General features: G+C 39.8%; 1 protein-coding gene across 2 annotated transcripts; it reads left to right on the top strand.

Moving 5' to 3' along the window:
* The first annotated feature begins 281 nt into the window (after positions 1–281).
* rpgra (retinitis pigmentosa GTPase regulator a) lies at positions 282–13,382 on the top strand. Of its 2 annotated transcripts, XM_040148109.1 has the most exons (13): positions 282–930; positions 1,202–1,321; positions 1,447–1,539; positions 1,932–1,994; positions 2,107–2,265; positions 2,365–2,514; positions 3,015–3,173; positions 4,117–4,272; positions 4,987–5,111; positions 5,404–5,610; positions 6,831–7,383; positions 7,534–7,613; positions 9,423–13,382. In XM_040148109.1, exons 1-13 carry the CDS (start codon positions 900–902, stop codon positions 13,191–13,193), a joined length of 5,667 nt encoding a protein of 1,888 aa, XP_040004043.1. In that variant the 5' UTR covers positions 282–899; the 3' UTR covers positions 13,194–13,382. The 2 variants fall into 2 exon arrangements, with proteins under 2 accessions (XP_040004043.1, XP_040004044.1); XM_040148110.1 differs by lacking the exon at positions 4,117–4,272.
* Positions 13,383–15,447: the final 2,065 nt, after the last annotated feature.

Here is a 15,447-nt window from a genome sequence, read left to right as displayed (position 1 = left end):
AAAAACAAAAACAAAACATGCGGCTGGATAACAGGTAAAATACTAACAATCGTTTTATTTCCCTACGGTTTGCGTATGGAACCTTCTATGACCGAATCACAGCGATCAGGGGGGTAATGCCGCTTTGCAGTAATATCGTTTAAACCGTAATTACTAATAACCGAGTAGGACAACCCATTCACCTTGATATGGGAATTTCTGACATCGACGATTTCTCCCAATTGGTGAAAAAAACAAAACAAAACAAACTACGGACAGTGGCTGTGAATGCAAAACAAAATCCAATATTAACACTAATACAACCGATTCAGGTATTTTATAGGATCTATACACAGTTTGTTTGTGTCTGGTTTAACTTGCTAAACATACCTAATACAACAGAAGTAGCTAATTTAGGCTGTTTATCTGGTGTGACTATAACGTTAGCACCAGGGCTAACCACTTTGGAATAGGCATAAACACCTTAGAATTTTTTTTCCCCATTCTGCCGACATTGCGTGAATGCAGCATAAGGTCACAAACTCACTCTACGGCAGGCGGATTAATATACTTGTTATACGGTCACAGATGTACGTTTGAAATATTTTGAACTGTTACCTTTAAGGGTGAGGAACTTAAAACCGTACTATTAAGAATATCTTTTGTTTTCCTTTTAATGTGCTTTTTCATTGCGAATGAAATTACGCCACCAAAATGATAGTCCAACCACTCGGTACTATTAAAAGCAAAAATATCAATATTCATCACCTACAACTACTTCCATGGTCAGACCAAGGACGGCTAGCTTAGCTACTCCTTTCTCAGGTCCTGCCCCTCCCTGACCTTTCCTTGATCTGCCGGTCCGTCAACACAGTGCTACACGGTAAAGGTGAGCAGGTGTGAGGGGGGTACCGGTGGAGATGACGGGGCTGACCGAGGTGGACATACCCGGTGAGAGTATTTTCTACACGCCGCATTAGGCGGTATATACCTTCCCATTCTACTAACGGTATGTGTGTGGGTATGGTAAACCTGTTGCTATTTCAGTCAGGCTGCTACTTAAATCGCTTGAGATCTGACAGCAGGTTGGGTTGGGATTTAGCCGGTGTTAAGTTAGAGAGCAGTAAGTTAGTGTTGCCTTTTAGGCCTGCATAGTGTATTATTCAGCGTTATTCAGTCAGGACTGTGTAAAGATGAATAACAAATTTTTCATAAGAAACAGGAGCCATCTTCACATTTGGGCAGAGCAGCTTTGCAGACAATGTGCCCAGTAAATTCTGGTTGAAGAAAGACCATCCAGTGCATATATCTTGTGGCGGGGAGCACACTGCTGTCATCACAGGTACACACACACACACACACACACACTCTCTCTATGCATTTTTTAAATGATGAATACTTACCATGTTCACTAATAGATAAGGTTTAATTTTAAGTTAAACTTCCATGTCTGTAATGATTTTGCAGAAAATGGGAGGCTGCTCATGTTTGGTGGTAATACCTGGGGCCAACTGGGGCTGGGATTTAAGCCCGCTGTCAACAAACCTGCCTCTGTGAAAGGTAAGTTATTTTACATTATGTAACTAATAATTATGTTCTATTATTGATTAATATGCAGAATATTTTCTCGATTAATCCTTTAATTGTGTGGTCAGAGCAAATAGTGGAAATGCCCAAGCTGACATCTCTGAATCACTTGTTTTGCCTGACTAATTGTCCAAAACCCAGCAATATACAATTAACTGTCACCTAAGACAAAGAAAAGCAGCAAAACATTGCAACTGACAAGCTTAAATCAAATAATGTTTGGTATTTTGGCTTAGAACAATGACTGAAACAATTAATCAATAATCAGAATAGTTGCTGATTATTTTTTTTTCAACTGACTAATAAATTAATCAACTAATTGTTGTTTTCTATGGTAATAATATCTATGTATTTCCTTTTTTTAGCCTTAAAGTCCGAGAGGGTGAAGCTTGTAGCTTGTGGGAGAGATCACACAATTGTCTATACATGTAAGATGATGAAAACATGATTAAGAGTTTTATGTAATTGATGTTTCTGTGCACACAGACCAGTAGTGCCCAGTGGTTGTTCTGGTATTTAACCACATTTGTATATTTTTAGGGCAGGGTAGTGTGTATGGTGCTGGCAGTAACCAGGAGGGGCAGCTCGGTTTGGGCCACTGCAACAACACTACATCCTTCCACCTGCTGCGTCCCTTCTGTGATCATGCACCAATCAGAATGCTTTCTGCAGGGTGCCACACCTCAGCTGCCTTAACAGGTTCAAACAGTGACATGTCATAATGTCATAAGTGTCTCTGCAGTCCAAGCTCCAAACTGTATGTGTGTGTGTTGTACTCCTGTTTTTGTGTGTTGGTAGAGGATGGGAAGCTCTTCATGTGGGGAGACAACTCTGTGGGTCAGATTGGTTTAGGGGACAAGGGATTTGCTGCAGAACCCAGAGAGGTGAATGTTGGAGACGTGGTGATATGGGTCTCCTGTGGGTCCCACCACTCAGCATTTGTCACAGGTACAACACAGTCCAACCAAACACAGCATAAGAATCACTTTTCAGTAAACTTTTATTCTGCAAGCAATCTCTGAATCAGATGCAAAACAAATAGAAAGAAGAGCCAGTTAGACTTGTGAAGGGCTGAAGTACAAAGATATGGTCTGTTACCTTGATAAATGCACTTGCACTTTGACACTTTTTGAAATAATGAAACTTTTTTACATAATGTGACTTTGTGGTGTTGGATATTGTTGCCAAACTACAGATTAATCCCTGTGTGTTTAAACTCTTTCTAATATTTCTATATTTATATTTTTAGATTTTTACGATGAATTGTTTATGTATACTCATGTTTGCAAATTGGCTTGCTTCAAATAGCCCCTTTAGTGATTAATAAAGTATTTAGAATTTTATTTAATAAATCTTATTTCTGTTAAGAATGCTCCCAAATTAATACCTAACCTTCAGATACCTTTTACATGATTCATTGTGCTGAGAATATTGTGTTGGCCTTTTAGTGGATGGAGATCTATACACATTTGGTGAGAGTGCACATGGACAGCTTGGTCTCCAAGTGGAGCAGGTTGCCAGTCACAGAGTCCCTCAGCGGGTGCGAGGGATTCTTGGCCGTGTCACTCAGGTGTCCTGTGGAGCAGAGCACACTGTGGCACTCACAGGTAGGTTAACACCTGTATAAAACCTTTGTTCAAGAAACTGACATCTTCACACTAAAATACTGACACATCTCTACACATCTCTTTTTTTGTTTTGCATACTCAACGATTTATATTTTACATACATTAGAAATACAAATATTTCACCTCCCAGCCTGTTAACCAGTGACAGAAGAAGAATTCAGACCCTTTACTTAAGTAGAAGTAACAATACCACAGTGTAGAAATACTCCAGTAGAAGTAAAGGTCCGCATTTAAAGTTTTATTTGAATAGAAATACAATGTCAGCTAAATGTGATTAAAACAACAAAAGTACAAGTACTTAATATGCAGGATGTTCCTTTTATTGAATTTTTATCAATAAACATGTAAGCGGCATTTTAATTTGAGCTGCTCAAGGTGGAGCGGATTTTAACTATTTTATATGATGATCATATTGTGTTTCTGTCTTAAAATAGGCGACAAAAGTGCCAGTCAAGTTAAATTATTTCCCCTTTTGAAACTGTTTCAACATTTTTTTTAGAAAAGAGTCTGAGAGTATTGAAAGGAGAATAAGAGGTCACTGTTTTAGAATCAAGAAAAATGTCACCTTTTTCTAGAAAATTCACAAAAGTAGTTGACGTCTATTAAAACACGTTAGAATTATGTCCCTGCAACAGCAAATTCTCACTTTTTTTAAGTAAATAAGACTTTTAGGACTTAATAATAAACACAAATTATCTTTGTACTGTTTGCACTATGCATAATGTTAATATACAAGCAATCAGATAAATGTAGTAGAGTAAAAAGTACAATATTTTTCTCTGAAACATGGTGGAGTACAATTATAAAGTAGTATAAAATGGAAACACTAAAGTAAAGTAAAAAGGCCTTAAGATTGCACTTAATTACAGTACGTGAGTAAATCAGTATAGTCTGTTTCTCTCTGTCTGTTTTTCCGTGCCAGAGGAGAATGTGTACACATTCGGCAGGGGTCAATACGGTCAGCTAGGCCATGGAACATTTCTGTTTGAAGCTGATTTGCCAAAACCACTGGAACAGTTTTCTAAAAGCAGCATCAGACACATCGCCTGTGGAGAAAACCACACTGCTGTAATCACAAGTAAGCTATCTCTATAGCATTTAAAATAGTAATGCTTGTTAGCCTTTGTGGTACTGTTCATATCAAACGCACAAAAAAGTCATGGAAGGAAAATGTCTTTTCCTTACTCAAGCTACTGAGAGATGTGTTTTTTTTATGAATGGGGCTGGTGATTCAGTTTCAGTCATTTATCTTGTATACATTTCCAGATTTTCAAAACACTGATCCTTAGTGGAAATCCGCCCAGTTTTCCTTTCTACATCCTTATTCAGTCAAGGAAACCCATACAGCAGTTTACAGCTGAATCTACTTACATCTCTTCCGTTGTTTAGATAATATTGGACCTTTTTTCGGTTAATCAGTTAATTGTTTAATCTGTGGGGTGCAAGAAAATGCAAAACAAAACACCGAACAAATTCCCAGAGCCGAAGGTTTGGTCTTTTTTTGTTTTGGTTGAAAACCGAAAGATATTTGACATCAAATGATGAAAAGCAGTGTATCTTTTCATTAGTGAAACTAGATCCAGCAAGTGTTTGATGTTTTTTGCCTGATAAATTACTTAAACACATGATCAATTATCAACATTTTTTCTTAATTTTCAGTCAGTTGACTACCGGATTAATCCAATAACGATTTCAGCACTACAACTGTTGCATGATGATTGCACCTAAGTAGTGCAGCAGTGATTAAATGCAACTTTAACACCTTATTTAATGTATTTTTCCTCCTCTGCAGACAGTGGGCTGCTTTACACGTTTGGTGATGGTCGTCATGGAAAACTAGGGTTGGAGGAGGAGAACTTCATCAACCAGTTCAGCCCAGCACTTTGCAAACGTTTTCTCAAGTACAACGTTCAGTTAGTAAGTGAATGTGATAAAAGGGCTCAGGATGGTTCAGCATGTTGTCCATTAATTATATGGGGGTTGTTTCATACCTAGCAACACCTGTGTGCATTTCACATGTCCTTTAGCAAAACACTGAACCCTCAAACTCTTGGGCTTAAAACGCTGTATAAGTGCAGTTCACCTCCAAAGTAATACGCATATCCTATGTTTTTGAAAGTAAAGGAGTATAAATGGGTGGCAGAGCTGATAAGAGGAAATACACAGTACAAAATAATTAACTACACTGAGTCCATGTGTTTTCGTTTAGGTGTCCTGTGGTGGTAACCACATGTTGGTCTTGGCTGCACCCAGACCACCAGAGAGCCAGGAAATGGTGCCAGAGAAGGATGTCACAATCAATGACCACTTTTTGGAGTCAAGTTATACAGAAATTCTCCTGCTGGACACTTTGATAGATCCAACTTCACTGGTCCCACTCTCAGCCCTCGCTGCTCGAGCCCGCCACAGAGAAAAAGTGAGAACATACATCTCGATACTTATCTCCCAAACATAACCAGGTTCTTATAAAACTTCTAAAACCAAATAGTCCCTAATTTCAACTGTTAGCAGCTGTGTATATAGTCTAACTTCAGAGTATCTGCAGGTCTTGAAAATATTCTAACTTACTTTCCTCAGAAAGAGCTTGAGAGATATTAAAAAAGCCTACATTTAGTTTACAACAGTGTTAAATATGTTCTTTTACCTGTAACCAGTAATGTGTTTTTATATCTGCTTGTGGGCCGTTGGGAGAAGTTAAACACCTATAAACTAAAAGTAGGATTGTTGCAATAATGGATTGTGTGTGCAGGAGGCTATTTAAATCTCTTTGTGGAGTCTCAGTCTGCACCATCAGACGTATCAAAAACTTAAATGTATTAGGGCTGCAGCTAACAGTTACATTCATTATCAGTCTGCTGATTATGCTCTTGATTAATTGTTTGGTCTACAAAATATGTAGTGTATATGTATATGCTACACCACAAAGGGACATATTCAAATGTCTTGTTTTGTTTAACCAAAAATGTAAAATCCCGAAATATTCAATTCACTAAAATGTAAGACCGATAAAAGCAGCATATTCTCACATTTCAGAACTTGGAGTCATCGAATGTTTGGCATTTTTGCTTGAAAAATGACTGAAATTATTAATTGATTATTAAAATAGTTGCTGGTTAATGTTATTTTGATTGACAAATTGATTAATCAGTGCAGCTTTAAAATGTACAAGCTGGCTAACCCATCCATCCATTTTATGCCACTTATCTGTGTCCAGGTCACTTTAATTTAATTCGTTATATCATTGTGAATTATTTTTATGTGATGCTGGGGAGTACTTAAAAAATATGGTATAATAATGAATGAATCTAGCCCATATTGTTCCTACTTGTTTCCCACCACACTTTCATACTTTGGCTGATATGATCTTAAAACGGGTATTAAATTTTCTTCCAGGTGGTATTAATCGGTCTTGAAAAGTTTTAGATTTAACTTGGTGAACCCTGCACAAACCATGGAAAAGGTTGCTGTCTTAGCTTCAGACAATTGTAGTCATTGTTTAACTCCAGTAGGGAGCAGGGTTGCACCAACATGTGGCTCTGCTGTAGTGCCACTAGCAAACTGGTTGGGGGAGCTCCAAAGATGTGATTAAAACCTTTCAGTAATGTTTTTTGCTGTTTTTCCCCTCTTGCCTTTCAGGGAAGTTCTGTGGAGCTGTTTGGGGAGATGTTTCAGAACCTACCACGTCTAAATTCTGGCTTCTTCGACACCTCCTGGCAAGCGTCCAGAAATATCCTAACACCTAAAACACTTTCAAAGGACATTAGCACCCCTTCATCATCTCCCAAACCTCTATCAAACATAACAAGCCCACCATTCTCACCCAGATCTCAGTCCAAAGTCCCTAGGAGTCCAGTGTTATCTTCGAAGCCATCAAGCCCACATTCTCAATCATCAAACATGTTTCAAAATAAAGCCTCCAGCACCACCTCCTCTAAATCTAAATCCAAAAAGTTGCCCTCTTCCTTACTGTCGCCCAAGTCTGTAGCTAAATGTAACCCTGACATCCCAGTCTTCCGAAAAAAGACTGCGAAAAATAGAGTACAACATGTGGCAACTGCTAAAAAGACTTTAAGCAACAAATTGTCATCTCCTCTACCACCTAAAGAGCCCTGCAGCCCCACCAGACCCCCCACTCATGTTCCCATTAAACATCTCAGAGAGAAAGAGGATCCTGCCTCACCACAAACAGGTATGTTGAACCTATAATTTTAATAGTTGTCTGGAGTGTCTGTTGTAGCCAGTGCTGAGCTGAGGTTTGTCATGGAAATCCATGAAAATCCATACAATAGTAGATATTGTTGTGTACAGCAGTTTAACCAACTCTTGTCTGTTCTTTCAGAGGGAGAAACTATTCAGAGACAAATGATCATTGAAGATGTGGGAAAGAAAGGGGTCAACTATGACTTTCGGACAAATATGGTGAGAGAAAAAGGGATTTTTAAAAGCTGCTTGTGCAGTGATAGATAGAGCAGAAAAATACACTACAGTATATTCTCATCCCCATAAACATAGAATCAGTTGGACGTTATTTTCTTCTTTAGGCTTCTTGGTTGTGGTCTAGATTACATGCACTTCAGGGCAGAAAGCAGCAATGTTGAACACTCGCTGACTTTTCCAAGAAATGTGCATAGCTCAGCATACATACTGCGTGTGTGTGTGTGTGTGTGTGTGTGTGTGTGTGTGTGTGCGTGCGTGCGTGCGTGTGTGCGTGTATGTCTGTATGTGGAGAAATTTTCCACTCGGTATAGCACTGAGGTAAAATATGAAATGGAATTTAGTGTTTTGGTATCTCAATTTTTCACATTCATTTGCTTTTTTCCAGGAATGTCTGTAATAAATCTCCTCAAAGCAGACTGAGATATTTGGATTGCTTCTGCTAATACACAAATGTGTTTGGGCTCCAGCCTCAGATACACAAACACACACACATACACACACAATGATTTGGAGAAGTTGGCAGGAATTTTGCTATATGTCATAAGTTTCCACAGCCAGAGCTGAAGCAAGCTGTGAAGGAGTCTCCAACGTCATAGTGTGTCATGGTGCAACATGTGGTGCTCAGTAACCCATTCCTGTCCTAGTTGTAGTGTTTAATAGGCTTGTGGCTATGTGCATTGGTGTGGGGTGGTGGAAGATATATTATAGCGTTTACAGAAGTAAAAGTAGTAATACCACACTATAAAAATACTACATTATATGCAAAAGTCCTAGATTTAAAACCCATCTTAACATGCAAGTAACTTCAGGTGTCAAGGATTTAGTGGAGTAGAAAGTACAATATTAAAATCGAAATACTCTTAAGTACAAGTACCTAAATATTGTACTTAAGTACAGTACTTGAGTAAATGTACTTAGTAGTTCCTTTCTTCCCTTTTTGTGTGTTGCTCACACATATGTGGGCTTTAATGTGTGACAGAGAACAATCTAAATAGGTACAAATTATGGTTATTCTGAAGAATGTTTATTAATTATTGAATTTTCATTCAAACACCTTATAGTGCCAGAAAGGCTGCTGTGACAGTGATCAAATAGCTGACCCCCAATTAACCACCTTCTGTTTATCTCCAGAGCAAATGGAAAAAATAAGGGCTCCTCTTCTTGTCTCCACCATCACCATGGTTTTCTCCCACCCAAATCTGTATTTAAACCTGATGACAGATTTGTTGATGACTGATTTGTTATGTGTGCCCACCATGCACATATGTCCTATGATATTCTTGGAATTACCTTTAAAATCTACCCATACCCGATAAAAGCCCATAATTTTACATATATTTTTTTACGATATTTCTCTATTTGTTTCAAATTATACTGTAAAAAAAAATGTATCAAAATATAACTGTAAATTTAATCAACAATATACATTTAGCAATGTTTTTTCTTATGTGTTGTTGCTAACATACTGATATATATTTACAATTATCTTCAAAAGATCTTTTTAAACATTGTTAATGATTTACATCTACACCTACAAAAACTACTGAAACATATCTCAAAATAAAGTTTTATTCTCCCGATGTACTGTGAGATGCAATTTGGCAGTAAAACACATGAAACACTAAATGGCATAATTACATATGCAGTCATATTGATTGCAGGTCTGCTTCTGTGCTTGTACAACTTTTTTTTTTCTGTACAGTACTGTCCCGCACATAACCCTTTTCTGACACGTTTTATTTTTATTTTTACATCTTACTAAATCCCTATTTTCTCTCTGATTTATTACAGGAAAAGAAAAAGGGACGAGCTCTTAGAAGAGCTACGAAAGAGGCCGAGGAGTTTCCTAAACAGCTCCAGTCCAATGGGAAGACAGACCAAAATTCTCATAAGGCCTTACCCACAGAGCTCCTGAAAGGCTCTAGCTCCTTAAAGAAAGAACTGTCTGCACTGAAGAGCACAAAGAAAAACCCCAAAGTCAAATCCAAAGGAAAAGAGAACATTACCAAGCAGTCCAATAAAATCAAAACTCAAGAAGCCAAACAAGCTCAAAAGGAGCTCTCCCATTTTAAATCACCAAAATATAATAAGGGCAAAGTATCAGAGCTGAGCTCAGAAAGTCCCCAGTCTGTTCGGAAGACACTGACTGAAGCACAGCAGAGACTGACTGAAGTGAGGGAAAATGCCAGGAAAAATAGAAATTTGCACAAAGGTAATATAAACCAAGAGGATGTGAATGACAGTTCTTTAAATAAAAACTTAATAGTCAGACTAAAAAGGGAGGACACTAAATCATCAGCTTTGGACAAGACATTTCCTGTTATTAAGGTCACAAAAGGAAATGAAATAACCAACATATCTGTCCAAAGTGGAACTTCGACATCTGCAGAAAATTCTGCAAAGAAAGACATCAAACATGCACAAATCCAGATGAAAAAAACAGACGTCAAATCGACTCCAACAAAAGATCTGCACAAGGTTAAATCTGCACCAGGAAAAGGTCGAAGTAAAACAGTGAATGTTAAATCACCACCTGTGAAAAAAGAAACCACACCTGTCACGACAACTTCTAAGGCTGAAACAGAGAAGTCCCTTACTTTGATATCTACACTTGTGAAAGTCAAAGGGAAGCCAAAACAGGTCAAATCTTCACCAGTCAAAGATCAAAGTGAACATGCAGAAAATACTCCAGTTAAAAGTAGAAGTGAGGGACAAGTTGCAGAAAAAGAGTTAAACTCTGCCAAAAACACAGCTCAAAAAATGAAAGGTAAACCTGCACATAAGCAGAAGTTACCTGATGCTGACAGTGCTAAAGTAAAGGACAAAAAGAAAGCAAAGGGATCTAAACTGAAGGCAAAGACAAAGCCAGGGGGAGAAGAAGGAGAGGAAATCCAAATTAAAGATGAAGCTGATGCAGATACTAGAGATGATACAAGGACCGAGCCCAGGAGTAATAAGACTGAATATCCACAGCAGGATGCATCAATCGAAGTGATGTGTAACCCCATTTCCTCACAAAGCCCTAAGAGAACAGAGGTGGTTTCCGTCAGTGGCGCCAAATCCCTGCAAGGCTCTGAACCTGCTGATACTGATCTGCTTGTTTCTCGGAGAGACAAAGAGGAACGTCAGAGTCTGACTGAGGAAAAACCAAGTTGGGGGGAAATTCTCAATAATGCAGCCTCTCTTCTTCCCGCTGTTGGGATCCCAGGTGCAGCTATGGAGGTCCTTAGTGAGGCAGTGACAAGTGTACAGGCTTTCCGGTCAGACAGTGACACAGCTACCTCAACACCACCCAAAGCACCCAGTCGAACGAAGCAATTCACAAAACAAAGTGCAATTATGCAGCCTTCTTTCGTCTCGACAGTGTCAAGTTTGTCTTCAACAGAATCATCAAATTCAATAGAAGAAAACACAAATAAAGATGCTCAAGTCAGTGTCCTATCAGGGTCTGGGAATGCATCTCAAGAAGAAGAAAGTAATGAGACCACTCATCATCAGTCAGAACAGGGGGCAGTGAAAAGTGACGTGACCGAGAAGATCGAGGGTGAAGACACTTTACAAACTGAGGGGAAGAACAATGGCAAAGACATGGAAACTTCCCAACAAGAACATGAAGAAGAGGAGGATGAAGATGAGAACAGCTCCAAGATCTCAAATAAAGATGCAGGAGAAGAGGATGAGAATAATGAGGGAGAGGAATCAGATACTGAGAATGAGGAGAAGGAAGATGGAGAGAGTGGAAGCAATGTGGAAGACAAAGAAGAAGCGGAAGAGGGAGGTGAAAGTAGCAATGACATAGATGATGAAGAGGAGAGTGTTTTTGGAGAGGGTGACGAAGAGCAAGATAATGAATCTGAGGAAGAAGAAGGTGAGGTGAAAACAAGCTCCAGCAGTGAGGAAGAAGATGAAGGAAGTGAGAAGAGTGATGCTACAGAACCTGAAGGGGAGGAAGAAGAGGAAGAAGAAAGTAGTGAGGAAGGGAGTGACTCTGAAACAGCGGAGGAAGAGAGAAGTGAAAGTGAAGAATCCAGTGAAGAAGAGAGTAAAGAGAAAGAAGATGAAAGTGAGATGAGTGAGGATGAAGAAGATGACAGTGGTGAAGAGTCAGAGGCGAGTCCAGCTGGCAGCAAGAGCGAAGAGTCAGAAAATGAGGAGGACAGAGAGGTAAGTGACACTGCAGAGTCTGCAAAAAGTGAAGAAGAGGAAGATGAAGAAGAAAATGAGGTTGATGAAGACGAAGAGGGTGAATCTGAAGAGCAAAAAGATGATCAAGATTCCTCCGAAAGTGAGGATGAGGAGAAAGATTCAGAAGAAGAGGAAGAAAAAGATGAGAGTGAAAGAGAGGAAGATGATGAGAAACAGGATGAAGCAGGTGTTGCGAATGATGAAGAGGAACAGGAAGACAATGAGGCTGATCAAGAGGAGGAAGAGCAAGATGACAATGAGGGGGAGGAGGAGGAGTTGTTGGATGAAGGGGAAAGTGAGAAAGAGTCAGAGGCTGCAGAGGAGGAGGAGGAAAATGAGGGTGAAGAAGAGGATGAAAAAGAGGAAGTCACAGGGGATGAAGAAGAAGAGGGTGAGGAAGAAGTAGCAGAGGAGGAAGATGAAGAGGAAGAGAGTGAAAGTGAGGAGGAGAAAATAAAGAAAAAAGAGAATAGTATGGAGGCTAATAAAAAGACTTTGGTAGAGACTGAGGAGGAGGAGGAGGAGGAAGGGGATGAGGATGAGGAAGAGGAAGATGAGGAGGAGGTGGGTGAGGAAGAGGAAGATGAGGAGGAGGTGGGTGAGGAAGAGGAAGATGAGGAGGAGGTGGTTGAGGAAGAGGGCAGTGAAACAAAGATTAAACCGAAAACAGAGACAAGACTCAAAAATCAGAGAGAAAAAAGAAAATTTGAACAAACTGAAGAAAAGAAACGTCGTGATTCTGAGGAAAATGAGGGTGAGGAAGAGGAAGAGGCGAAGGAAGGGGGAGAAGAAGTAGGTGAGGAGAAAGAGGAGGAAGCAGAGGAAGAACAGTATGAGGAAAAAGGAAAGGTTTCAAAGGTCAGACATAGTCAAAAGCTGGCTGAAGATGAACAGGAGAGTGAGGAAGAGGACGATCTGACAGAAAAAGAGGGCGGTACAAAAGTGGAAGAGAAGGAAGAAGAGGAGAAGGAAGAAGAGGAGAAGGAAGAAGAGGAGGAGGAAGAGGAGGAGGAAGAGAAGGAAGAAGAGGAGGAGGAAGAGGAGGAGGAAGAAGGAAGGGAAGAGGAGGAGGAAGAAGAAGAAGAAGGAAGGGAAGAGGAGGAGGAGGAAGAAGACGAGGGAGATGAAGAGGGAAGTGAAGAGGAAGAAGAAGAGAAGGAAGAAGAAGAGGAAAAAGGCAAATCAACAAAAACAAAAAAAGATGACACACAGAAGTTGCCTTCTGAAGCTGCTCCCCCAGACAGAAAAGTGAAAGAGCAGAAAGAAACACCCAAACCAGCACCAAGGACAAAGCAGAGAGCTGCAGGCGAGAAGAAACCAGATGAGGCTCAGCAGTTCTGGAACAATGTACTGCCACAGTATCTGGACCTGCAGTGACGTTACCACACAGTGTATGACTGAAAGAACAAACTGTCTCAAGCCAACAGCAATCGGCTGCCGAAGCGTCGTGCAGTACGAGAGTTCTGCACACTGTGAGTCAGACTCAACCAAAGTGTCAGCTAAATATGTAAAGTACTGTTTTCTTATTGTACACAAAATAAAATACATTGGTCCATCTCTCAATAAGTTATGACTCCCAAATCCATGTCTGTAGCACTCAGCCCCAAGCCCATTCATTCCTACTGAAGACATTCATCTTTAAATGTCACAAATATAGAGGCTCACTAATTTCCTAAAGCAGCTGGGCGCTGTAGTTTTTAGAAAACAATTATTCAAAATATACACTATTTTGAGGACTATTTTTAGTTAAGGATTAATAGGCATTTAGTGCTGCAGTGAGTGTTTACAGCAGCAGAGTGATGTACAGTATGTAGGACTAACTTAAACCTGTAATAACTGATATTTTTGGCCACATGGAGGCAGTGGAAACAAGTTGTGAAAACGACATTGACATCAACATCCTTTTAAGTCGATTTGTTGAACTTGTCAGCAAACAGTTGCTTACTTACACATCCATAATCATTCATTTGGTGTCATGTTTGTTGCCACTTGGCATGTAAATCCTGTATTCACTCTCTTTTAGCTCTGTCGATTATCTCCACCAACTCCTGAGGGAAATGTCTGGCTCTGTATCCGTTAAATGCTCCGCTATGTTCACCACCTAGTCGCTAACTGTGTCTGTCTGCGGTTCGGTGCATATTCGCCGGAAACAGCTGCCTGTTGCGGCCGAAAACGACAATAAGAGGAGCAGTGAGAGTGAACCAAAACAGTAGAGTTGCAGGCCTGGCAGCTAAACAATGAGCAGAAACTCGCTATAAAGCTCTGTAAAGGTACTTGATGATACTCTGTAGGGCCATCATCACGAGCGACCCCTTTGACAATGGTTTTCACGTTGTCATTTTATACAGAGGCTACAGAGGTCTGGCCAACTCACTTCTTTCTAATGCCATACCTGCAGATTCTGTTTTGTTTTCCTTTTCAAACTCGCACCCTCAGCCGACATCAGACTTCACACAGCTGCCTCTGGAGACACAAGAGGTTTTTTTTCTACAACTTGTTTCCATATATGCAGTACTACTCCTGAAGACCTGTAAACAGACTTTGATGTACAAAGTCAGCACAGTTCCCCTTTAATAGACAACAATGAAGCTTTATGCCACAGAGGAATGAGCTGTATCAGTCTTTGGCTACGTAGGCGATACTTGTTAGTGGGGCAATTTATTCTTTTCATGGGATTTGTTGACAGTAAGTAAGTAAAATATCAATATCGCTAAATATCCCTTAAAAATATAAATGTAGTTCAAACTAAAGCGTGACTATTTTGTCCCTGACTGCTTTATATCATTGGTCAAAAGTGTTTTATTTGTAAGAGCAACAAGACCAATTGTGTACTATAAATGTATTCCTGTCTGTGGTTAGGATGACACCTTTGAGACCTCAAAGTGAATCGTAGCAGGCAAATGTTTAAATGCAGTAATGATATGCTTTATAAGTGCACTGTATGTACTGTAGGATCACAAACAAGTCTTTTAAACACGTAAACCTTAAAAGATTCTTCAAAATGTACATGATGAGACCAGCAACTAAGTGTAAGTCTGTGTAAACAACAGTTAAACACAATAAAACAAAACCCAGAGGCGGTCTTAATCCAAAATCATTGTCTGTAATGCCACATCAAGGTGTCAGACCAACTCGTCAGAGCCAGGTGAGCAAAGATGGAGTCAGTTAACTCTCTGCTCACCTGACCTGAGAGGGACATTTCATTTAATGCATGTGTAACAGTCAGCTGAACCCACATGTAATTACAGCTCAGGAGATCCTCTTGCAGTCACTTCACCACACGCCTCCCTTTCCTGTTTCCCGTCAAGACATGGAACACTTCAACGCCTTCAAGTGTGGACTCGCCCCCTTACAAACACACACTACACAGGGTCCATAACCCAACCAAGTGCTTGCGAAGGAGAAAATTAAACAGTGATTAGTCTTTCAACAGCACCGTACTGTCACCCAGCTTGCCTGCTGTATGTTTTTTTGTGAGTGTGCAGCTCTTATGAAACAGAATAATAATCAGCTATGGTGGCCTGCCATATAAACATCAAGCCAGAATTGATCTGATTTGCTAAAGAAAAAAAATTCTACAGAAACTCTCCCACTACATCTCTCCCTCTACTATAGCACTATAGACAAAAAA

This window comes from Xiphias gladius, chromosome 16 (assembly GCF_016859285.1).
Source record: "Xiphias gladius isolate SHS-SW01 ecotype Sanya breed wild chromosome 16, ASM1685928v1, whole genome shotgun sequence".
Classification (NCBI taxonomy): Eukaryota; Metazoa; Chordata; class Actinopteri; order Istiophoriformes; family Xiphiidae; genus Xiphias; species Xiphias gladius.
The sequence above is the reverse complement of the archived record's forward strand: the minus strand, read 5'-3'. Positions and strand labels throughout refer to the sequence as shown.